The following is a 25,365-nucleotide window of genomic DNA, read 5'->3' as shown; positions in this document are numbered from 1 at the left end:
TGGCAGGAGGGTCCTCTGAGCAGCAGCTCTCTGGGAGGGTGGCAGGGCGGGGCTCCCTGGCAGGCAGTGGGGAGATGGCCAGGATGGGGCAGCCTGCCAGGGGCCCCCAGCGGGTAGGGCCCTGAGGCACATTCTTGAGGGATGACTCAGGGGCAGGCAGGGTGGGTGACTCACCATGGACCCTTTCCTCCCCCTGCTGCCAGGGTCCAGCCTCCCATCTGGCCCCCGGGGTGTTGTGGGGAGCTCACCAGGCCCCCAGCCCAGGACTGAGTGTGAGTCAGCCGAGCTGGGCTGGAGAGCCAGCATGATTTTTCCATCCCTTGCATTGTTCTGCAAGAAAAGTAAATACATGTTACAAAACCCAGGGTGAAGCTGGGCCAGTCCCCTGCTGTCCCCTTGAAGAGTGGAGAAGAGAGGGGCCTCCATGCCAGGTGCTTGGCACACATCATGCCACAACTGGCTTTTCCCCACTTTACAGATGGGAAAACCAAGATCCCAAAAGGTTAAGCCACCCCCTTGAGGGCACACAGGTGGGTGTGTGGCTGAGCCAGGATTCAAACCCAGGTGGGCTTCAAACTAAAGCCTGTGGGCTCTTTCCCAGTGGGTGCAGACATGGCCTGAGCATGTACTGCACCTGTCTGTGTTTCTCACGGTGGTCCAGAGTGTGCTTCTCAGGGTGGCTTCAGCAACCAAGGGCGAGGTGTTTGTTAACATGCAGATTCCTGGGCCCTTCTAGACCCACCCAACCAGGAGACTCTAGAATCTGCATTTTTAAATGTTCCTCAGGTGGGGTGTGAGGTCACAATATTGGAGACAGGAGATGGCTGTCCACAGAAGGTTGGGAGGAGAAGGTGCTGTGGTTAGGAACAGGCTGCTGGTCCCACACACACCTCTCTCTGGGGCTGGGGGAATGCTGCCCTTCTTGTTCCAAACTGGTTCACAGAAACACCCCAAGCCAGTGAGTGAGTGAGCACCTCTCCAACTGCTAGGGAAACAATGACAGCAAACAAGGAGGATGTGGGTGACCCTTCAGAAGGCGGTGGCCTCCTGGGAGTCAGCAGCCTGGCCCCACTGGAGAGAGGGGACAGGGTTCAGGGACCGAGGGTGGCCTGGTTGCCAGGGCACTAGAAGGCCATGCAGGTGCCATCTCCGTGGGTTTAACCATCGAGCAAACCCCAGGAAAGCAAACACCCTCCCCCGAACCTCCACCCCCAGTCGACCGGGGGATGAGTCACTTGGCATAAGAGGGCTCCGCGGAACCAAACAAATCCCATCTGCCCAGAGGAGGATGCATGGGGCCAGAACACAGCTCCCACCCCATCCGGCCTGCCCACAGACGAGTGTCGTGCACACGTGTGTACGCACACAAAGCCGTACCAGCTCCAAGTCCAGATTTTAGAGAACAGAGCGGGGAGGGATGGTGAAGCACAGCCCAAATTCCTCCCTGAATTTGCCAATTCTCCCCAGCTGAGTCAGTGGGAGGCTGGGAGGGTGGAGGTGGGTGGGGGTCCAAGCTCAGGGCTGGAGCCAAATAACCCAGGAAACAGCCCCGCTGGGCACCGGGCCTCTCAGGGCCTCAGTGCCCTTCCCTGGAACATGAGATAAGAGAGCTTTTGCCCAGGTGGGGGAGGGCTGGCCTGCTTCACCCAGTGGGGGTCCTCGGGGGAACCAGCCAGCTGAGACATGTTGGGCACATGCCCTGTTGTCTGGCATGGAGTCCGTCCTCCATAAATGAGAAATGGCATGAATATCATCAGTGCCATGACTGTTATCAGCAGCCGAGCTACAAGCAGGCTAACTTGGAGGTCCCTAGCCTGGTTTCCTTCCCAAAGCCAAACATCACCTCTATTTGTTTGTTTGTTTGTTTGAGAGGGGGCAAGTGAACAAGCAGGGGGAAGGGCAGAGGGGGAGGGAGAGTGAGAATTCCAAGCAGACTCTGCACGGAACTTGGAGCCTGGCATGGGGCTCTGTCCCACGACCCATGAGATCAGGACCTGAGCCAAAACAAAGAGCCAGACCCTCAACTGACTGAGCCACCCAGGCATCCCTGACCATCACTTTTGTAAGCGGTGTGGGGGAAGAAGATTTGGAAATTGGGAGAAATCCAGAGTTTTGATGCAGTTTGGAGCTCCTGTGAGTGCTTATACCCCTCAGCCCCACAATCCCCCAGCTACAGACATAACCCCCTCCCATTTGCTGAGCCATCACTAACTGCAGGGGGCATGCTAAGTGCTTCACACATGGGTGGGCTTCCCTCTTTGGTGGATGCTATCGTCGTGTGCCCATTTCACAGATGAGGACAACTGAGGCCAAGAGGGGCAAGATGATTTGCCCATGTCCACACAGGGGAAAGGGACCAGGCGAGGACTCCAAGCCAGGTCTCCCAGGCTGCTCCTCCCACCTTTGGAGCCCTGATAAGGCTCTTCTTCCCAGACTCATCCAGGTGGGCTTTGTAGTTGTACCTTTGTCTCAGCTCTTAGACCATCAGCAACTTGAGGGTAGAGCAGCTTCAGCACGGATTCTTCTATTCCCCAAGTTTCATGTCTTTCGTAATCTTTACCCACCATTATTTCCCAGGCCAGTAAGAAAGTCCAACGAGGAAGGAGGTTATTACCATAGACTGTGGTGGGTGCTGATAGAGGGGCACACAGCTGGGATGGGGGGTGGGCAGTGGAGGGGACAGCACAGGAGGCACTGGAAAGAGGGAATGCCAGACTTGGGTCATTTTTTTAAAAAGATTTTATTTATTTATTTGACAGAGAGACACAGCGAGAGAGGGAACACAAGCAGGGGGAGTGGGTGAGGGAGAAACAGACTCCCCACTAAGCAGGGAGCCCAATGCGGGGCTCGATCCCAGGACCCTGAGATCATGACCTGAGCCAAAGGCAGACGCCTGAACGACTGAGCCACCCCGGTGCCCCGAGACTTGGGTCATTTTTAAACAAGTTGTTAAAAAGCAACTAAAAAGGCAATTCATGCACATATAAAAAATAAAATCAAGAGATTTTTGAAAAAATAAAAATAGATTAAAAAAATAAACTCCAAATACTGTAAAAGGGTATACAATGAAAATTCAGATTTTTCTCTTGTCCCTCCTGAGGAGACTCACAGCTAACAGTTTCTTGTGGATCCTTCCAGAAGCTTTCTGTGCATATACACATGTATATTCTCTTCCTTGTACTTCTGGTGCCTGACCACGTGTGTCCACATCTGCCCCTCATTCATTTCCAGCTGCATGGTCTCCTAGTGTGGATGCACAGTGGTTCACTTAACCACTGTCTCCCCATGGCCATCAGCTTGTCTCCAGGGCTCTGTCTCCATAGCAACAATGCTGCCAGGAACATCCCCTAAAGCATGCTTATCTCCCATGTAAGAGCCCTCTGTAGGGATAGGTGAGGAGAAGTAAGGAAAGTGTTTCCAGGCAGAGTTGCTGCACAGGCAAAAGCAGAGAGATCAACAAGGTACCTTCCTGAGCCCCTGGCTATGGCCTACTTGGGGTTGTGGGTGGGTAAGCTCTGCTGAGTTTGGGTTCTGCAGGCCCCAGGTTCCCCCCCACACACACACACTTGATATCTGTTCCCAATGTCAGCAGGCTGGACTTGAGTCCCTTTGTGCCTCCAGGCCCCATCCCTTAAGAGAAAGGCACCTTTGCTGTATTTTGTTTTTCCCCTCTTCTTATCACTGTAGTGGAACCAGGCAGCCAAAGCTGAGAGAAGGTTAGTATCTGCTGAATGAGTGAATGAAGGAACCCACTGAAAGCAATAGGCCCTCCCCAAGAAAAATGTACATATGGACACACATTTTGAAAGAAGCTATGAGGATTCACAGACCCCCTGAAGTCCACCCACATATGCCTCATTAAAATAAGATTTTCCTAGAGTCTCTGTAACACTTTGAAACTGAAGTCCTTTGGTGGCAGGGACAAGAGATGGTCTAAAGGACACTGTGTCTCTCAGAATGCTCCAGGGTCCAGGGGCAGTAAAAGCCTTTGGAAATCAACTTCCATAGCACTTTTATTTTATAAATAAAAACATGTGGGGAAGGGACTGGCCTGAGGAGTCGGGATTCTCAGCAGGGGGCTCCTGCCTCCCTCCCCTGCAGACCTCATTGCTCCTCCTTTCCCGCTAGGCTCAGACCCCACCTCCACTCCCCTCTAAAGTGGCACTGAACCTTCCCAGCTGTCGGGGCCCCATTTGGGCTCACTGCCAGACTCGGTTTACTGCCTCTTCCACTACAGCCTTCTCAACTGGTACACACCTAACACCGGGTGCACAGTGGTCTACTGTCAAACCCAGGGACACCGTGGCACACAGTTTAACTTGGGCACATGTTGGCAGAATTCTGTAACATGGCGATTTTGAACCAGAATCCAGCTGCTTTTATGACCAGCCATGAAGTATTTCTATCATGCCAGGGCCTGGAGTTATTAGTTTCAAGGGATTTTTTTGTCTACCCTAGATGGCCCACTTCCTGCACATTTGGGCCGGACACTGTGCTAAGTACTTAGTGTGAATTCTCAACAGGACTCTCCTCCTAACCCTTGGGGCTGTGGGCAGTTGTTATCACTGTTTGACAAATAAGGAAACTGAGGCTGGGAGCGGTAAGACGTCTTGCCAGGTGTCAGCTGCGGCTGAGGTCGGGGATGTGAATCAGGCAGACGCGCTCCACAACCTCTTTTCTCAATTGCCATTGCCACTGCTACCACCTGTGAATGTAATTCACCAGCTAGCCAAGGCCCAGAGACCCGTCTGGTCCCAGCCACACCTGTCTGGGGGGGGGGGCACCTGGGTGTGAGCCAAGGAGATGGGAGCGCGACGCGCGAGGGGCAGCGGAGAGCCAGGTGAGGGCCCTCAGCCAGGGGGAGCGCCAGGCCCGAGGGAGGGGGTTGAGTGTGGGGCTAGGTGTGCCCGGGCCTGTGCGCCCCCGCCCACCTGCCAGACACTAGAGTGCGGGGGCCGGGGAGGGTGGGCGGTGTCCCGACAGGTCCCCGTGTCCCATCCCCAGCCCAGGCTGGACGCTCCGCTCGCTCGGACCAGGCCTAGGGCGCGCGCCCAAGGGGCCTGGAAGCCCCGCCCTCCCGGTGGCCCCTCCTCCGGGAAGGTAAGCACCACCTTCTCCGGGAGCCGCCCGGAGAGCCAGAGGCCCGCGGGCGCCCCGCCCCCCGTGAGTAGTGACCGGTCGCCGCACTCGCCGCGCCGCACTAGGGATTCCTGCGCCGCTCGCTCACCTGCGTCCGCTGCCCGCCCCTCGGTGCGCGCCGGGCCCGCCCGCCTCCCACTGCCAGCCCGGCGCCGCGACCCGCCGCCCCCGCCCGCGCACTCCGAGCGCCACCATGAACTCGCTCTTCAGGAAGAGAAACAAAGGCAAATACAGCCCCACTGTGCAGACCCGGAGGTGAGCAGGCGCCGCACGCCGCGCCCGGGACGCCCGCGGGAAACCAGCGCGCTGAGGGGCGCCCTAGGCTGGGAAGCAGAGCCCCGAGCGTGGGGGAAACGGCCTGGCCCGGATAGCTGCAGGGGGCCCCCCCGAAAGCTTGGCCGAGGGGGCGGGGAGCTGAGCCGGTAGTGCGCGCCAGGCGGGAACGCCGCTCCCGAGGGACACCCTTGAGCTGGCAAGCCCTGCCGGGGTGGGAATGAGGATGGGCTGGGGGGCGCCCGAGGAGAAACATGATACTTGGCACCGGAGAGTTGTAGGAGGTCAGGGAGCATTAACTTGGTACAGGGAACTTCTGTGTCTGAGGGTCGCCCTTGCGCCGGGGGTTCTCCTGAGACGGGAAGCACCGCAGGGGTGGACAGTGGTGTGTCGGGAGGACGCTACACCCAAGGCAGGGGCGCCGCAGGGGATTCAGGAAGTTTCGTCCAGGGGCTCACGGGGGGAACGGAGACTGAGCTGGGCGGGGGAGGGGGGGCGCTCGCCGGCGCTTCTTGGAGAGCGCGCAGGTGCTCCTGGCTCTGTGGGGCTAGAGGTGGGGGTGGTGCGTGGCGGGGCGGTGGTCTGTGTGCCAGCTGCGGCAGCGGTTCCCGGGAGCTGCCACCCTGCCCTCCAGAGCTTCACCAAGAAAAACCCATGGGTGTGGGGGGGAGCTGGTGGGGGGGCACAGGCTGAGACACCCCCCCTTTTCCCATGCCGGGGTTTGCGCGGTGGCTGGGCGTCGTCGGAGCCTCCTTCTCACTGCATGACTTCCCAGGGTGTGCCCCACCCCCCAGTCCAGAAACTGGCGGCGTCTCTGAGCCTCAGGTTCCCAGGGCGGCCTGGGAAGGGAATGACATGTCTTGATGTGTTTGCGTTGAGACGGCAGCCCACGTCCGTTTTGATAAGCCTAATGTATTCATTTAATAACCGGTTTAGGGAAGCCTCTTGGAGATGCTGAGATTGAGGGAAGGGGTGGGACTTTGACCCTTGCAAATATGAGGTGGGGGCTCCTGGCTGGGAGGGTGCACTTTACCAAGCTTCATTCAGGTGGGAGACTCCGCGAATTGCACTGTCCAGCTTGCTGGCAGTATCCACCCTAACATGCCCCCACCCCACTGTGATCCTCACTCCCATCCAGGCGCAGAAGAAGGTGAGAAGACTCTGGCCAGGGCTCCCACGATACTCCTGTGGTCCAGCCCAGGCAGACCCCCTCAGACAGGTGCAGGCAGGCCTGGGCACTCTATTACTGTGAGTTCCAGCTTTTTCAGAAACTGCACCACCCCGTGATTTCAGGGTCCCCCATCTCTCCTTTGGACTGTTTAAAGTTCAGAGGCATTTATTTTCCCCTCCAAAGTACCCCCCCCCCAGCCTCCCCAGGCTTTCACAGCCCCAGAGATTGGGCAGGGCCCTGTATGCTGTTCCTCTGTGGCTGAGTCCAGCTGGCTCTCAAACCTAGCTGGGGTCCCGTCCAGTCCCTGAGCTGTTCCCTGGAGAATTGCACAATCGCATACTCTGTGCCAGCCACAGAGGACTGTTCTGTTCTCCCCCCACCAAGACTTGGGCTCCTCCAGTCCTTCACACATGCACACACCCACACACCAGGAGATGGGCCAGGCCTCACCCTGCCCTCTGCTTACCCCGTTCCTCCAGACCCTGATCCCTCCAGCTCTCTGTCTGGTCCCCCTAATAGAAGGTTGGACCTAACAAGGTTATGATGAAATCATACGTGCTGGGAGGGTCTTGGCTTTCCCAACAGAGGATAGGAAGGAAGGACTTCCCATCCTTTATAGCTGCGTAGACTCCAAGGGCCTGGGGTGACAAGGACTCAGGGTCCTACCCCTCTCCTGCCCTCTTTCTCTTCCCTGCATACTTCTGGCCCAAGGCAGCCACCATCTGCTGTTTTCTGACAGCCATTGATCTCAGATCTCAGCTTTGAGGTTTCTTCCTCCAGGAAGCCTTCCCAATTCTCTCCCCCAGGATGGGATGAGAGACTCTTCCTTGGGGCTCTATGGCCTGGCACAGACAGCTCTGAGTAGGGGCCGGGTGCTTCCCTCCCTGATCTCACCAGACCAGTGCATCCCTCTGCCCCTTCCCCCTCGGTGGGGACAAGTTCATGGACTGGGTTATGGGCTGGGGGACAGCCTCTTGCCCCATTCTCTAAACAAGAATCTTCTGAGTGTCACGTAGTGCCTAACACTGTCCTTGTAGCTCTAAGATGTGGTCGTGGGTCATGGGGGCACTGACCCTCAAACATTCACCCTAAGTTTTTGGGGGGCCTCCTTTGAGGGAGGGTGGGGTTGCCAGGGAGATAAAGCATGGCAAGGTGAGTGGGAGCTCCGACCCCGAGAGTAGAATGCCTCTCTTCTGAACCCGGCTTTGCCACAGCTGCTGTAGGCAGGTCAGGGAACCACTCTGAGCCTCAGCTTCCTCATCCCCAAAGCAGGGATGGTGTGAATACATGTCTCCAGCCTGAGGTCCTGGGGGAAGCAACTGTGACAATGGACAGAATGCCCCTAGCACACAGGAAGTACCCAGACACGGGGTCAGCAGCACCATCTTCAGCGGAGGGGACCCAGGACCCAGAAGCCAGGCAGTCACAGAAGAGCTCTTGTGGAGAAAACTGCCCCTCCCTGTTTGTCCACTTTTTAGCATCTGAAACTGGGGAGGGCTGGAACAGGTGAACCCCGCTGCTCCTGTCACCCTGGTTCCTAATAACAGGTGTGGGAGCTGATGTTCACACCTGAGCTAATGACAGGGTCAGGCCTGACGGTGCAGGTCACTGAGGATGAACATGGGCATCCAGCCCAGCAGGGAAGGTCCGGAGGGGACCTTCTCCCACCGTCCTGAACCCTGAACTGTGGCTGATAGTGCAGCCCCTACCAGTTGCCCCTTCTTGGTTACGCAACCCAGGGCGAGCTGCTTGGCCTCTGAGTCGGTGTTTCCTCCAACTGTAGAATGGGCATAAGCATAGTTCCTGCTGGATGATATTGTTGGCATGAAGATTAAATGAAATAACACAGGGAAAGAGTTGAGAGTTTTAGGAGGCCTCAATCTATGGCCACTACGATGATTATAACTATTGAACAAATGCAGATAAGGCACCTACCACGTGCCTGGGTTTGAACTGGATGCCGATGGACAGGCTGTGCACCGCACAACTCAAGGGCTGCTGTTCCCGGGGAGTGGAGGAGACATTGACAATCTTCTTGTACTCGATGGAGTTACGCTTAATTACTAGTGTGGTTACAGGACTGTTTCCTGGCGGTGGGACATAGAGCTGGATAGACGAGGTCTCTAGCCCATCGGCTCTGGTGCCCCTGACTGGTCTGAAGTAAGAGCTGTCAGGGCAGGGTTAGGGTGGAGACCTAGGAGATCAGGCAGGACTTCCTGGGGAGGTGTCCGACCTGTCATGGGGAGGAGTGGAATGGTTAAAATCCAGCTGTGGAGTTAGACTGAATTCTGCCTCCTTTTGATTTTGGCAAAGAAATTTGGCCTCACAGAGCCTCAGCTTCCTCATCTGTAAAACGGGACTAATTTTGCCCCTCCACCCAGACCTGGGTCCCAGTAAGCACCCAGCAGCCTGGCCTCACCTTTCAACCTCACCGGGGTTGCATCCTGCCAAGAATCGCCCCGTCTTAACGAGGAGGACCCTGTGTGGGAGGTGGGGCCCAAGGCTTTAAGGGCTGGTGAAAGGGGTGCCTGCCCTCCTGGAAGCTGGCTAGGGTACCCTGAGCCTATTGGTGGTTAAGAGCACAGAGTCTGATGTCAGCTGGGTGTGAGTTCAAGCCCTCCCTCACTTTGCCCCTCCTGACTGTGTGACCTTCGGCAGGTCACTCAACATCTCTGAGTCTTAGATTCTTCATCTGTGAAATGGGAGTGATGATAGCAACCCCCAGCTGGTGAGGTTGCTGGGTGTGCAGCCCCAGACCCGGCTCACAGTGAGTGCTCGGTAAACTCCAGCAGCCAGTACCAGTAAGCGCACACTATTAAGGGTAAGGATAGTGTTAAGCCCAGAGCTGACCAGGCAGCTGGTCTCCTCCTCCCTGGTGGGGCAGGAGATCAGCTGACTCTCATCCATTCACCTCAACATTCATGGGGCGCCCACCTCAAGTAGATCCACGGAGACACACCTGCACACATTGATCAGTGACAGCTGGAAAGCCTGAACGATTTGGGGAGGGTTCTGTCAGCAAAGCCCATCTCCAACCACATGGGTGACTTGTACTGGAGTGATCCAGCCATTTCTCAAGCACCTACTGTGTGCCCAGCATGGCCGTGGGTGTTAGGGTGCCTCATTTTGACACCATACCAGCCAGGCTGGTGTTGGTGTCTCATTTCACAGACAGTAACACTGAGGCCAAGAGTAAAGCCAGTCACCTTGGGTGCATAGCTCACAGGTGGCCGATGCTAGTGGCCCAGGAGCCCCTGGGAAGGGGAAGTAGGTCTTCCCCCCACCCCACACCTGGGTCTGGTGGCAGCCGGCTCCAGGGATTGCCCCAGGCCAGATGGTGGAGTCACTGGCTTTTGTATTCCCTGACTCCGCCCCAGCAACCCTGTCTACTTCCCCTCTCTCTGGCTTTGCCCTCACTTGCCCAGTCCTCCTCTTGGCAGAGGGAAGGAGACCTGATAAATTAGGTTCAGAACAGAATGGCACTGAACCTTTAGAATGGCTGCTAATGCTGGCATTTCGAGGATTGTCAGGGGCAATCATCTGGGGATAGGAAGTTTTGGGGGGGAGAGGCTCAGCTCAATTCATACCATTTAGGCAATACCCCAAGTAGGGTGAGGGGCACCCAGAGGGCTCTGGGCACTGGGACAAGCTGCCTTTAAGAGCATTTCCAAGGCTCCTTGTCAACGGGGGAGGACCTGGGCTTCCCAGCTCCCTTCTACGTGCCACTCTCCCAGCCTGCCTGTCCCAGCCTGTCTCTGCAGGGGAAGGGGGAAATGGCCTCTGGTCTTCGTTCTCTCTGCTCCTGGTGGCCCTTCTGTGTTTCAGCCTCCTGAGCCTGGGGAGGGAGGCCCCTGGTGCCCCAGGAAGGAGGTTGCTGTCTGCAGGGGCCAGCCCTGCATTGTCCGTTTTGCCTTGCCTACCCTTGCCTAGCTAGCAGCCCAGGCCCTCTTGCCCTGCATACTTGCAGTAGCCTCTTCACACTTCCTGCTTCTACTCTGACACCTTAGTCCCTTCTCCCCGTGGCTGCCGGGGAGCTCTTTGCAAGATGCATATCTGATCCTGTCCCCCGCCGCTTGCCCCTTGCCCCTGGGTTCCCTGGTTGCAGCAGCCCTGCACACACTCATGTGTGTCCCTCACCCTGTCCTTTCCACATCCAACCATGTTTTGCCCGCACTGCTCCTCCTGCCTGGAATGCTCTTCCCACCTCTCTTGGCTCATTTCTCTTTCTCTTTCTTGGTTGGTTTCTGTTCCTTAAGCCCTCTCTAACCTTTTGTCTTGCCCATCTCCTTGGTCCTTATTTCAGCAGCCATTTGACTCTGGCCCTTTGGCCAGATGGGGATGGCTGGCTCCCTGCTACCAGACTGGCTGGTGTAGCACATATGCTGAATGAATGAATGAATGAGGTGAGCCGTGGAGGACTGCTAAGATTCTCTCTCTCCCTAAACCGCCCCCCCCCCACACACACACCAGGACGGTGGGGGTGGGGGCTGGGACACAATGTGAGGGCCTGAACAGAGAGTGCTGCTGACCCCTGCCCTCATCTAGCCACTTTCTGTGTGCTCGGTAAACAGGCGACAACAATGCAGGGTGGTAAGTGCTGGGACAGTGGAGGCAGAGGGTCCCTGAGCCAGCCCGAGGGCTTCTGGGGGACCAGCAGGAGGTGGGTGGATCAAGAGAGCCCAGAGAGGGGGTGAGGCGGGATAGGTGTGCATCCATGTGCATAAGCCTGAAAAGTCATCAGTGAACAAAGCTAATGAAGGAGACAGTATATTTATGTACATTTTAAAAAACATTCATACAAAGCAATATGATGTTTCTGGATACAGACACAGGTATGTAGTGGAAAGCATGCAACGGGCCGAGGAGGAAACCAGCAGCTCCAAAATTACCCTCCCCCAGAGGAGGGGGCCGAAGGGATAATGAATGATAATGTTATATTTGTAAACATAATCCAAAGCAAATACGGCAGCATGGGAACATCAACTAAGTCTTGGTGGTAGGATTCTTTTCTGTACTTTTCTGCGTGTTTGAGCTAGATCATGGGTTTTCAGGTCTTTTAAAGTGAGGAGGGGGATGGGAAAGGAGAACTGGCAGGAGGAACAGAGTGGACTGGAGCCTGGAAGGGAGCCTGGAGTCCTGTGTCTCAGAGTCTAGTCAGTAGTGGGAGAAGGGGTCTCGGGGAGGAAGAGGAGGTGAGCCTGGGAGGGACAGGTCCTGAGGCCGGAAGAGCAAGACTGGAAGGCAGGCAGGATGGTTCCATATCAGGAGTCATGGATAGAAAGTCTCAGGAAGGCGGCAGGGGTATTGGGAAAGGTATGAACATACAAGAGGCTCAAGGTTGAGTCCTGGCTTGGAGCGGCTGCCCTAAATTATGATTATGTTGTGTTTCTTGGATAATACTACCCTGATGTTTCTGTTTCAAGTGAGGCTCAGAGTTTTAGTAGCCTGCCCAGAGACTCAGAATTACTCTAACACGGGCATTCTGAGCCAGGAGCAGGCAAGCTGGCTGCCAGAGTGTCCTGCCTGGCCCACCCTTTCCTGGGCAAAGGGTTTGTCAGGTCTTGTAGGGGAACTGCACACCCAGCTGCTCCCTGGCTGGCAGCTCCATCTGCTGCCCGCTGACCCTGAAAGGCTGCATGGCTGCAAGAAAATAGCTGTGTGTAGAATTCCTTGCTGCCCCAGTGGCCTGGGCTCGGATTTCAGACTCCTAGCTTTTCTGGTTTTCACTACTACGTCCTGGGCATGGGGACATAGTGGTTCCAAATTAAAGTTGAGGAAGGATTCTAAGTTTGTGTCGGGACCTGAGAGGGCTCAGTCCTGCCGCCCCAGATAAGGACCTTGACTCTTTCTAAGTATAAAATGGTCAACTAAACCCCACTGCTCCTGAGGGAGAAGCCGAGGCCCATGGGCAGGGACAGAGGGCATGGTGGGTAGAATAGAAAGAGCCTGAGTTTAGGAGTTGCAGACTGCCCCCCCTTCAGGCCCAGCTGTGCCACTTGTCAGCTGTGCTGCAGGTCACATTCCCACCCCTCTAGGCTTGATGAAGGCAGGGACTTTGCATGCTGTGCAGTCACTCCCATACCCCCAAAAACGGTGCCAACCACACGTAGCACTCAGTAAATAGTGGTGGGAGGTCTGTCTTGAATCTGTGAATTAGAGTAGCGTAAGCTTGTGGAGAACACTAGAGACAGTGGGTTTACAACAGCAGGGATGCAGCAGGTGCTTAATAAATGGAGCCTGGTACTGCTGGTCTTGAACCTGGATGATGTCCTGACACCCAGGGGCACCAAGATTGGCTTAAGCCCCGTTTAAACCTTGCAAAAATCTTCAAGATTACCCTGGTGTTACCCAAGGCAGCTTGAACTTCTGCATGTGGGTAACGAGAGCCTGAGAGCACACGCCTGACACGGGCCTGGAGGTAGGGTGGCTTTGTGGGGCGGAAACAGATTAGGCCGGGAAACGGATCTGTAGTTACTACACCAGCAATCTTCTCTGTTTAGGAGTACTTCCCCAGGATTAATAGTTGGGTGTGGAGGATTTTACTAATTACCATGGAAGTTTCTAGTAAGGAGAGTATCAGTCAATTGACCAATCAATCTGGTATTTACTGGATGCTTCCTGTGTACTGTGTACTCCTTTCCTACAAGACTTCCTCTCTGTAGAGATCTGGGGATTCTTCCTCAATCTGATCCCCCCCCAACCCTGTGACACATTACTGTGGTTGATTTCCGGGTTCCCAGCCCTGGCTGCACATTAGACTCATCTGGGGAGTTTATTTTATTTTATTTTATTTATTTATTTATTTATTTATTTATTTATTTATAAATTATTTATTTGACAGAGATACAGCGAGAGCAGGAACACAAGCAGGGGGAGTGGGAGAAGCAGGCTTCCCGCTGAGCAGGGAGCCTGATGCGGGGCTCGATCCAGGACCCTAGGATCATGACCTGAGCCGAAGGCAGATGCTTAACGACTGAGCTACCCAGGCGCCTCTCATCCGGGGAGTTTAAAAGCGATGTCCAGGCCCTGTCGCAGACAGATTAAGTCAGAATCTCTAGGGCGGGGCCCACACTTCAGTCTTTGGATGTGTAGCCAGGGGTGCAAAGCCCACATTTACACTGATTACTTCGATCCATCTTGTCCTTGAGGTACACACACCTTGCTTTCCCTTTGCCATAGCAGCTGCCCGATCTGTCATGCTGTATTCCTTTATTCTCGACTTTCCTGTATCATTCCGTTTCAGGTATGTGTCTTATAAAATGGCACAGAGCAGGCTTTTGTTTTGTATTTTTATTCTCACCTAAGAGTCTTATCTTTTAACAGGAGAGTTTAACTCATTCACGTTTATTGTAATAACTGATGTGTTTGGACCTTCCCCTATACAAAAATAGTTTGTATTTCCTATTTATCATGCTTTCTCTTTTGTTTCCTTTTGGTTCTTTTCCTGCATTTTATTGGGTCAAACTATATTTTCACAATTAAGTTAGGATATAAAGCCTGAATGGGACAGAGTGGATGAAAATACCCTGACCCAGGCAATCTGAATGTTTGCAATTATAGTCACTGGGGTGTTTTTCTTCATCCTGATTATTAGGTTATAAACCTTTGGATGGGGCACCTGGGTGGCTCATTGGGTTGGGTGTCATGATCCCAGGGTCCTGGGATCGAGTCCTGTGTCAGGCTCCCTGCTCAGTGGAGAGTCTGCTTCTCCCTTTCGCTCTGCCTTCCGATCCCCCTGCTTGTGCTCACACGTTTTCTCTCTCTCTGTGTCAAATAAATAAATTAATTAAATATTTTAAAAATAAATCTTTGGACTTACCTGTCTTTGGGTGCCCTTAATTCCAGGTCTTGCATAGGTTTGGAGTTCAATAAATAAGTGTTGAGGGATGCCTGGGTGGCTCAGTTGTTAAGCGTCTGCCTTCGGCTCAGGTCATGATCCCAGGGTCCTGGGATTGAGCCCCGCATCGGGCTCCCTGCTCGGCAGGAAGCCTGCTTCTCCCTCTCCCACTCCCCCTGCTTGTGTTCCCTCTCTCGCTGTCTCTCTCTGTGTCAAATAAATAAATAGAATCTTTAAAATAAATAAGTAAGTGTTGATCTGAGCAGACGTTTGATAGCATGTTAACAACTCCTGTCTCAGGGGTTGGTAACAGAGAAGGGCCTGTCCCCAGGCGGGTAAGAGCGGTGGAGAGATGACAAGGAGCTGGGGGTGGAGGTGAAAGTTTATTCAGCCGTGACTGACTATGTAGGAAACTGGCTGGGGTGACAGCAGTCACCAGTCTGGATGCTTACTAGTCCAGTGGCCCCAGGCAAGTTGCCCCTCCTCTCTAGGCTCAGTCTGTTCACTGGGAGCAATAATAGTACCAACCTGGAGGGGTTGTTATGAGGATCAAAGTGGAAACATGTGTCAGGCCCTGGGCCAGGGTACAACCCAGGGAGGTGTTCCCTCTGTGTTGATTGCTTCTCCCAAAAGGCCTGCTCAGAGGGACAGATTGGGATCCCCTCATGGTGGCATCTTAGGAGAATGTCTGAGTCAGTTGCCACCACTATTACTCAACTACTGGGATTAATTGTACCGAGACAGGTGCCCACAAGATGTAAATCACTAGGCCTCCCCTGAGGGGTGAACACCTTGCTGCTTCGTCCTGTCTCCCCAACGTCTCCCTGTCATTTCGTGGATTGGTATTTTTTATTTATGTATTTTTATTTTTTTTAAAGATTTTTTTTATTTATTTGACAGAGAGAGACACAGCGAGAGAGGCAACACAAGCAGGGGGAGTGGGGGAAGGAGAAGCAGGCTCCCTGCAGAGCGGGGAGCCCGATGCGGGGCTCGATCCCAGGATCCTGGGATCATGACCTGAGCCAAAGGCAGATGCTTAACGACTGAGCCACCCAGGCACCCCGGTATTTTTTTTTTAAAGATTTTATTTATTTATTTGACAGACAGATAGTGAGAGAGGGAACACAAGTAGGGGGAGTGGGAGAGGGAGAAGCAGGCTTCCCGCCGAGCAGGAAGCCCGATGCGGGGCTCGATCCCAGGACCCTGGGACTATGACCTGAGCCGAAGGCAGACGCTCAACGACTGAGCCACCCAGGCGCCCCGTCACCCTTGTTCTGAGAAGGTGGCTCTGGAGCCTGTTCCAATCCTGGCACCACCACTTCTCAGCTGTGTGACCTCAGGTGGGTTTCTCATACCCTCTAAGCCGCAGTTGTCTTCATCTGAAAAATGGGGGGATAGGAATTGTGGCCATGCCTCCAAAAGTCCGCTCAGTTCAATACCTATTTATTGAGCCCCAAACCTATGCAAGGCCTGGAATTAATGGCAAAAAAGGGCCCCCTGAAAGATGAGTGTGTCCTGGGGCGCCTGGGTGGCTCAGTCTGTTGAGCATCCGACCCTTGGTTTTAGCTCAGGTCATGATCTCGTGGTCATGAGATCAGTGAGATCAAGCCCCGTGTCGGGCTCTGTGCTGAGCGCAGAGTCTGCTTCATATTCTCTCTCCCTCTCCCACTTGGGCTCTTTCTCTCTCTAGAATAAATAAATAAATCTTAAAAAAATGAGTACGTCCTTATTGTCCAAAAATTTATAGTCTAATAAAGGCAGGATTAAGAAAAGTGCCCGATGAGGGCGTCTGGTTGGCTCATTTGGTGTAGTGTGAGACTCTTGATCTTGGGGTTGTGAGTTCGAGCCCCATATTGGGTGTAGAGATTGCTTAAAAATAAAATCTTTTGAAAAAGAGAAGTGTCCAATGACTGTAAGGGTGCCTTTCTCCCAGGACTGTAAGATTTTAATGGATCTTGTTGTGAAGGACCTGCGGGGGGTAGGGGGGCGGTGATAGGTATCTGGCAGGTGCTCTCAGTGTTTAGCAATCATTTCCTGAGTGCCTACTGTGTGTGCCTTTGTGTCAGGATGGGATAGATGTCTGGGAGGGAGGGACAAAAGAAAATGGGGGCCGAGGGACACCCAGCACCAGAGGTTAAGCCTCCCAGCAGGTCTGGATGTCCCCGGAGAGCTGCTCCTGCCCTGGCTGGCTGGCCGGACCCAGAAGAGGATGACCCTGGCCAGCAGGCAGCCAGGCCCCTGCTCTGGGCTCTGGGAAGAGGTGTGCACTCTTACGCATTCCGGACATTCCAAAGCTGACGGCTCCTGCCCACCCTTCCCCTGCTCCCTGTGCATACCCACTGAAACAGAATTAACCCCCAAAGGGAAGGACGGGTAGACATGATCAAGGGGAACATGGGGACTGACTCAGGCCTGGAAGGCTAGGTGGTCCTGGCCAAGGAGGAAGGGCAGTTCCCACTAGACGGGCCTTGTGCCCACCCCTTCCTATCTCTACACACAGAGAAAGTTGAGTTGTGACTGGTGGGGGACAGAGTGGTTCTAGGCAGGCAGGGACAGCTGGGGACAGGGGCTTATGGCAGGGCTGCAGCACCCCTCTGGGGGTGTGATCTCTTCCCCAGAGTGGCAGGTCCTGAAAGAGACCAGGGCAGGAAAGAGGCTGTTCTCCCAGCCTGAAGGGGGGGATGGCGGGGAGCGAGCCATATGCCGTGGGCAGGGATGTTGCAGCTCTGGGGGCCTGGGGAAAGGGCGTTGGGCTGTGGTTTACGTGCCCTGGCCCTCTACACACAGGTACCATGCTCGGCTGGGTGCAGCTGAGAGCCCTGGAATGTTTTGAAGTCAGGCAGCCAGGAATCTGTAGACCGGACCTGGCCTTGGGGCAGGTGTCTGGGCAACCTGTGTAGGTCTGGTGGGAGAGTGACAGAGAGCAAAAGGGATGATCATTTGTTGAGTGTTCCTAGGTACCAGGCTCTGAGCAGGACCACAAGATGCTCTGAGCATCCATCAGCTTTATTATGGCAGAACCGATGGGCTTAGAGCAAAGTGGCCGGAAGCCACAGAATCCCCTAAAACTGCATTGTCCTACTTGGGAACCACTAGCCACGTGGGGTGTGCTTAGAACAAGCTGAGCTGTGCTGTGAGTTAAAACTACATGCCAGGGTTCAGAAGACATAATATGAAAATGGTATGTAAAATATCTCATTAATAATGTTGTTCTGTCGACTACCTGTCAAAATAATTTCTTAGATATATTAAGTTAAATAACATATCATATAAAAATTAAGTTCACCTGTTTCTTTTGACTTTTTTCATGTGGCTGCTGGAAAAATTTAAACCACAAATGGTGGCTTGCAGCCTATTCCTATGGGACAGTAGTAGCCTTGAACTCAAAGCGATACAATATGAACTCCCATTTGGGGATGTTCCCCACCTGTGAAGTGTGTCTTTCTCTTTGCTGCTCCCTACGTAGACACCATAACCCTATTTATGGATGAGGAAATTCAGGTAGGTAGGAGAAATAGCACGTTTGGTTACGCCAGACACCCGCGCGGCTCATTGCACTGTTGCTGGGAAGAGCGTTGTGTGGGGCACAGTCTTGAGCCTTGGCCATGTGACTGCCACATCCAAAGTGCTTTACAAGGATTATCTCCTTGAATTGTTTCAACCCTCTGGGGTGGGACGGATTCTTATCACCATTTTACAGACGAGAAAATAGACAAAGAGAGGGTAAGGAGCCCGCCCAGGTCAGAGTAACACCAGACCCTACGTTCTTTCCATGTGCCAGGATGGCCCCCTCCCTGCAGGCGAGATAGAGAGGAAAATGGGCCAACTGGTTCAGCATGACTTGGGCACGGAGAGCTGAAGGCAGCAAGGGTAGCTGCTAGCTGGAGGGTTGGCCCTTCACGGTGTTCTTGGAGGGCCTGGGTCCCTCCTGGAGGTAGGAGGCTGGGAAGCAGGTCCTTCCTGCTTCTGAGCTTGGGAAGGAGATAGAGAATCTGAGTGGGTCAGCTGGGCATGCAGTGAGTAAACCAAGTCTTAGCCAGGGTGGTCCTGGAGGCGATCTACAAACAGAACCACCCCCCCCCCCCGGAAAGTCCCCGCTGGTACAAGGGCCCTGAGGCAGAAAAGGCTGGGCACAGGGAGTCCTATGGGCCTTGGGCAGGAGTTTGAGCTCTATTCTCAGAGCATTTGGGAGCCCTGGCAAGTTGGAGGCCGGACAGTGGTAAGATGAGGTTGCATTGTTGAAATGTGCTGAAGCTGGTTGGAGGCAGCTAGAGTATGGGCACGGGGAGACAGTTGGGGGTGGCTGTTGCGTTGGTCCAGGTGAGAGGTAGCAGCCTTGATCAGGCTGAGACCATAGAACAAAGGGAGGTTGGAGGCACAGGAGATCTGTTCCCAGGTGGAACTGGGAAGGGAAAGGCAGGGATCTGGGGCGGTTCTGGGGTTCTGCTTGAACAACCAGGTAGACAGGCCCTCCCTGCCCTCCCGTTCTGTGGTTTCCCTCCTACAGATGGGGGAGAGTTCTCAGAACAGCAGAGACCCTTCGGTGGAAACACACCATACCCTTCAAATCCCAAACCTGATTCTAAGCCCAAACCCAAGGCAGTTCAGTGGGACCAGGCCTGGGATCCGAATCCTCCCAGCAGTCTCACTACCCATGTATATACACCAGCCTCCCTCTGCAGGGATTGGTGGAGACGTTTCCAAATATTGACGTTACTTGCGAATTTCCCATGCCTGGACGAGGCGAGATCCGCCAGGCAGAGCCAGAGCATGTCTTAGCTTGCGTGAGGATCAGTGTGAATGGTGTGCTGGCCTGGGGTCTTTTTTTTTTTTAGCTCCCTGGTGCCAGTGAACCGCCATCAGGTCTCGGCTGCTGGCTTTTATCATCTCCTTAAAAGGAGCCCAGATCCCTGGACAGTGACCCCACGTGGAGGCAGAGAGCCTGGGCTCCCCCATACAACAGCGCTCTCTCATTTAACCCCTGGCCGAGCCCTGTGGCATGCATATTGAGATGACCCCCACTGACAGATGGGGAAACTGAGGCTCAGAGAGGCTAAGTAATTCACAGCTTAGTAAGGACTGAGTCAGGATTCAAATGCAGGCCTGCTGCCTTCTGTCTGGGTGCTTAACCATCAGGCCATACTGCCCTTCCAGCTGGGTAAAGGGAAAGGAGCTCCTGCACAAAATTCAAGCAAGAAGAGAGGTGGGCAGTAGGATTGGGGGAGGAGGAGGGTCCCCTGAGATGCCTGTGTTCTCTTTTCCTGCTCATATACTCCATCCGTGGTGTGTAACTGACCTGGGTGCCACCTCTGTCCCCACTTCTCTGGACGGCACCCCTGCTGGCTCGCTGACTAGATCCCCATATTGCTGCTGACCTCCTGGGCTTGAGTGGCCACCTGCAGAGCAGGTTGGACTGTGGTTATTGAGTTTCTAACTCCTGGTGACAGAATGGGAGTACCTGGTGTCATTTAAAGCTCTCAGGCTCTCCCCCTGTGGTTCCAGTGCTCTGAGTACTTCCTGGGACACAAAAGAGGCACTTGTTCCAGGCTGGTGCCTGCAGGCTCAGACCCAAAAGGCCCTTGTTTGTCCCTCAGTGTGTCCTCACCCACAAGGTATCCTCGGCATGCCTTGGACATGACCCTGGCCCTCCTGGGCCCGTGCCAGACCCCGGCTTCATCCGCCTAGGAGAAGAAAATGAGGGCTGATTCTCTGGAGAAATGGGCCCAAATCTGCTGGGGACCGCCGCCCCAACCTGGCTTGTGCGACGCACACAGCAGCACTTGGCTGGACCGGGCTGGGCTGAGGGGGCTGTCGTGGGGACAGCTGAGTCCCTAGTCCCACCAGCTTCTACCAGGTGGGGTCTTGGGTCACAGCACCCCACCTCCTCCCTGCCTGTCCACAGGTGGGTGTCCTAGATGCCATTCCCATCACCAAGGTGTCCTGTAGGGGTCTGCTGGAAAACCCAGAAATCTGGAAGGAAACTTTATAAACTAAACTATGAACTTGTTTCTAATTCCTCAGTTTCTCCCTAATGTCTTTAGGCTGTTCCAGGACCCCACTTTGCATTCAGCGGTCCCATCTTCTTAGGCTCCTCCAGGCTGATGGTTTCTCAGCCTTGTCTTTCATGGCCTTGACACTTTTGAAGAGGGCTGGTCAGGTGTTCTGTAAACCGTCCCTCAGCTTGGGCTTGTCTGCTGGCCCCTAACCATGAGATGGAGGTCATATACTGAGAAGGGTTCCTTGGAGGCAATCTTGTGTCCTCCTTGGTCCCCGGTGTCAGGTGGTTCCACTGTATTGATATGCCTTCCCCCTGGGGATGTGAACCTTCTGTCCTCGCCACTGTGAATTTACTGATTTTCAGAAGAAACCTATTTTACAGGACCAGGCATGACTGGCAAGCAGGAGCCCACAGGCAGAACCCCATGCACAGGGGCCCCATAAGGCCTCAGGTGCATTGTGAAGGGCACCCTCTATGGGGTGTAAAAGTGCAGTGAATACATGTTGTGTGGATGAGCGGTCATCCTCACCGTTTGTGAAGCCCCTGCAATGGGCCTGGTAATTCGAGGTCCTTCACTGAACAATATTTGTTGAATGTCTCCTACGTGCCCCGCACTGGTTAGGCACTGGTGAAACCAGGGAGATTCCACTTGTGAACCTAAGTGATCTCTAATCTGCTTTTGGGACTCCAGAGGCTGCCCTGAACCTCCAGCTCAGTCCTTGAACCCCAAAGTGGTCTTTGAAACTCATTCAGGTGTTTCCAGAAGTGCCCCTGACCTTTCCCCCACCCACCTCACTTAACTAGGTGGGATGGACTATTCCCATTTTACAGATGGTAAAAGAGGTTCAGAAGCATAAAGTAGCTCCTCCAAGCTTACACCAATGGCTGGTGCAGTCAGGATTTGAACCCTGTCTGACTCCAGGCACCAGCTGCCTCCTGCATGACCTTGGGTAGGTGCCTTTGCTTCTGAGGGCATCAGTTTGTGCATCTGTGTAATGAGCAGGTGGGGCTGGATGACTTCCAAGCCACATTCTAGTACGGAAGGCCACTTGCCCTTAGAACCTGTGTCCGTGTTAAACTTCTGAGTAAGTAGAGGGAGGCTGGGTGTGTCCCTCTCCCAGCATGTCACTCAGACCTGCCTCCCCTCTCTGGGGTGGGAGCACCTTGGCTTTCCTGGCTCTGCCGGTGATTGTCGTCTCTGTGGGTGGGACAAGACTGGTCGGGGGTGGTGGGGAAGGGGTGTATCCTGGTCTCCATCAGTCGGGCCGATGCCCTGTCTGGATGCCCCCATGGGTCTTATTAGTGAGATGAAAAGCTGGACTGGCCAAGCCAGTTCCCAGGCCTTTTGGGATCTGTGCCCCTTCCCTGCAGGTTGCTGACCTGCCCACGTTCCTGCATTCCTGCACTCCTGGCCGGAATGCAGGACCCTGTGGGGACTCTCATTCAGGACCTCAAACCCAAAAGGCATAAGTACTAGGACTGTGCCCCAGAGGCCTGGATTAGAACCCCAGCTCTCCTTGTTTCCTGGCAGCGGACTGGAGCCAAGTTATTGAGTCAGTGCCTCAGTTTCCCCATCTGTAAAATTGGAGAACAGTGCAACTTCAGCAGTGGTAGGATTAAAGGAGCTCATCTCTATGTGACTTGCTTAGCACTGGTGGGCACAGGGTCAACTCTGTGTGTGTTAACTAGCATCTTCTAGGCAGCTGGGCGTAGCCTGGAGCTGGTCTAGCCTCCACGGAAAACGGGATAGAAGGCAGGAAGAACACTCAAGGGGGTGGGGGAAGAAGAAACAAGCCCCTATCACTTAGAAATGGCACTTACCAACTTTTCTGGTATCAGCTTTATTGAGACATAACTCACATAGCATACCATTCCCTCACTTAAAGTATACAGTTAGTTTTTAGTATATTTACGGAATTACCCAACTCTCACCACAACCAATTTTAGAACATTTTCATCACCCCCCAAAAGACACCCCATACCCTTCAGTGCTCACTTGCCAGCCCCACCCCAGCCCCGGCAACGACTAATCTGCTTTCTGCTTCTATGGATTGGTCTATTCTAGATATTTCATGTAAATGGAATCCTACTATATGTGACCTGTTGTGTCTGGCTGCTTTCACTTGGTGTAATGGTTTTGCGGTTCACCCACGCTATAGCAGGTGTTGGTGTTTCATTCCTTTCTTTGCTGAGTGATATTCCATTTAATGGATATTCCACATTTTGTTTATCCATTCATTGGTTGGTGAACACTTGTGTTATTTCAACTTTTTGGCTATTATAAGTAGTGCTGTTAGGAACATTTGTGTTTCGTTCAAATTTCTGTGTGGCCTATGCTTTCATTTCTCTTGGGTAGATACTTAGGAGTGGAATTACTGGGTCATGTGGCAACTTTATGTTTAACTTTTTGAGGAACTTCCAGATGCTTTCCAAAGCTGCTGCACCATTTTACAATTCCTACCTACTGTGAGTGAGGGTTCTGATTTCTCCATATCCTTGTTACCAAATCATTATGGTCTGTCTTTTTGATTATCACCATCCTGGTGGGTGAGAAGTGGTATCCCATTGTGGTCTAGGGCACTTGGCAGTCCATGCCTAGGATGTGTTGGGAGCCGTGCAGGATTGTCAAATGGGGTTGCTAATGGCATGAACTTGGGGGCCTGCCTGGGTTGGAATTCTGGCTCTAACATTTAATTTAATTACTGTGTAACTTTGGGAAAGTTACTAAAACTCTCTGGTCCTCCATTTCCACATCTGTAAAGTGGGGACAATAATATGATGACCCACTGGGCCAACACCTACCTCACAGGATTGTAATGAAGATTAAGAATGAGCAGAGAGACTGGCACGTGAAATACAAGCTCATACTATTCTGGTGATGGTGGTGGTTGCTACACATGCGCTTGTGATTTTCCCAACGCCCCTATGAGTAGCTGTGAGCCACTATTTGATGAAGTGGCCTCTGGAGCAAGACTGCCTGAGCAGAGAGTCCTGGTGCCCCATTCACAAGGTGTATGACACTGGACAAGCACCTTGACATCTCTGAGCCTTGGTTTCCTATAAACTCTCTGTAAAGGGACACACAACCCTCCCCCAGGGCTTAGGGTAAGGATGTTGTTGAGGCAGTACCTATGAACATGTCTGATGTCTGGTGAAGCATGTGCAGGAAGCGTCAAATTACCATGACGCCTTGGTGGGCATCCCTTGTAGACAAATGGAGAAACAGAGGCACCTCGAGGGTATGGTGCTTGCCTGAGATGGTCCAAGCTGCAAATGGCCCCACTGCACCTGGAACGCATGCCTGTCTGGCCAGAAGCTCCCACAGAGCCCTCCTTCATCCTCTGCCAGGAGCACCAGGTTCCTGGGACCGGTTGCTCCACCCACGTCCTTTGTCCCCTTTCTGGTGCTGGGCTTTGGCTGGAATAATGGGCCAGTCCAGGTGGGGGTCCAGAAGGTGCTTTCCTCACACTGCCCACCCAGTGAAGGGGCTGGCTTGGGAGCTGGTCCCATGCCCTGAGGTGGGGCTGGGCCGAGCCAAAGCCCCCCACCTAATCCACACTTCAGTTTCCCAATGACACATGAGCAGTCATGGGTTAAATATTTGGTCTAAGACTCGCTACATCTGAATGCAGCAGGCCAGGCTGAGGGTCAGTGGTTTGGTGGAGGGGAGGGGCCCGGAGGTACTCATGTTCTCCATGTGGTCTGACCAGCCAGGGGGTGGGGGCTGTGGGCTCAGTCCATGCCCTGGCAGCCCAGCCTTTACCCTTCCTTACTCAGATCCTCCACACACAGTCCCTTCTTCTGAGCCTTCCTTGCCTCTCCAACTGAATACCAGCTTTCTGCACTGCAGGACTGCTCAGAGCCTTTACTGGCTCATAGACTTCTCAAGGGTCCAGGTTTTCCTAGCTGCCTGGACTCACAAGCCTTCATTCTGGGAATGACTTACAGGACTGGGGTTCCTGGGACCCACTTTGGGAAAGGCTGCCCCCTTGATTGACTTGGCGGATGGTGCGGCCTGGGTCTTGTTTCTCTCCCCTCCTTAGCTCCTGCGCATCCAGGCCTGGCACAGAGCAGGCTCTCGGGCACAGTTTGAGACATGGATGGACAGACTCACAGATTCTGTTTGCTGTGCCTGATTCTGCCCCCCACTGACACCTGCCCCTCCCCATACCAGCAGTACCTGCAGTGTTGGACTTCAAACTCCGCAGGGGATCAGGGTCCCCTAGAGAACCTGTAATAACAAGAGCAATAATAATAATACAGTTTCTCAGGCCTAGCTTTGGAGATCCAGACCCAGAGGGTCTGGGTTAGTGCCTGGGAATCTGAATGTTTTGTGCCCCAAGAGGTGGTCCCAGGCCTTGATCTGAGGAATTCCAGTGTGAGGAGGTGGTGGTCCCCTTCAGCCTGAGGATCCAGAGCCCTGCCCTGGCCCCCCCTCCAATGGACATGCCCAGAACCCACCTTTTTTGTGGCCTCTTCCCTTGAAGCCTTCTGCCCATGAACCCCAAACTCTTCCTTATCCTTCAGAACCTAGCAACCACCACCTCCTCCAGGAAGCATTCAGTGACCAGCCCCATTCCCACCCAGCCAGCCAGGAGGCTCCTCTGGGTAACCCTAGCTTCCATGCCTGTCTCAGTCGTGTGACTATTTCTGTAAGTGCTCATTTCCTCCCCATCTAGGGGGTGACCAGTCAGAGGGTGAGGCTTTTTCTGTGTGCACTGCTGGGCCTGGCATACAGTAGGTGTTTAATGAGTGCAGGTGGAATGAAACCTCTGGGTGCTTGGCTGCTTGGGCTCTACTGTGGAGTCAGTACAAAAGGGTTTTCAATGGAGATTGGGGAATTAGGTGCTAATTTTTTTTTAAGATTTTATTTATTTACCTGAAAGATAGAGAGAACAAGCACAGAGCATAGAGGGAGTGCCAGAGGGAGAAGCAGACTCCCCGCTA

The 25,365-nt window shown here is 53.8% G+C and overlaps 1 protein-coding gene across 1 annotated transcript in view; it reads left to right on the top strand.

Moving 5' to 3' along the window:
- The first annotated feature begins 7,727 nt into the window (after positions 1 to 7,727).
- PPL (periplakin) overlaps positions 7,728 to 25,365 on the top strand; it is a 41,460-nt gene continuing 23,822 nt past the window's right edge. Inside the window, exon 1 of the mRNA XM_088017061.1 lies at positions 7,728 to 7,735. Within this exon, the coding sequence (XP_087873187.1) occupies positions 7,728 to 7,735 (8 nt within the window). The remainder of the gene's footprint in view (positions 7,736 to 25,365) is intronic.

This window comes from Eumetopias jubatus, unplaced genomic scaffold (genome assembly GCF_037043125.1).
Source record: "Eumetopias jubatus isolate StellerSeaLion01/CBP00866 unplaced genomic scaffold, mEumJub1_p1.0 scaffold_12, whole genome shotgun sequence".
In the NCBI taxonomy this organism is placed as follows: domain Eukaryota; kingdom Metazoa; phylum Chordata; class Mammalia; order Carnivora; family Otariidae; genus Eumetopias; species Eumetopias jubatus.
The sequence above is the reverse complement of the archived record's forward strand: the minus strand, read 5'-3'. Positions and strand labels throughout refer to the sequence as shown.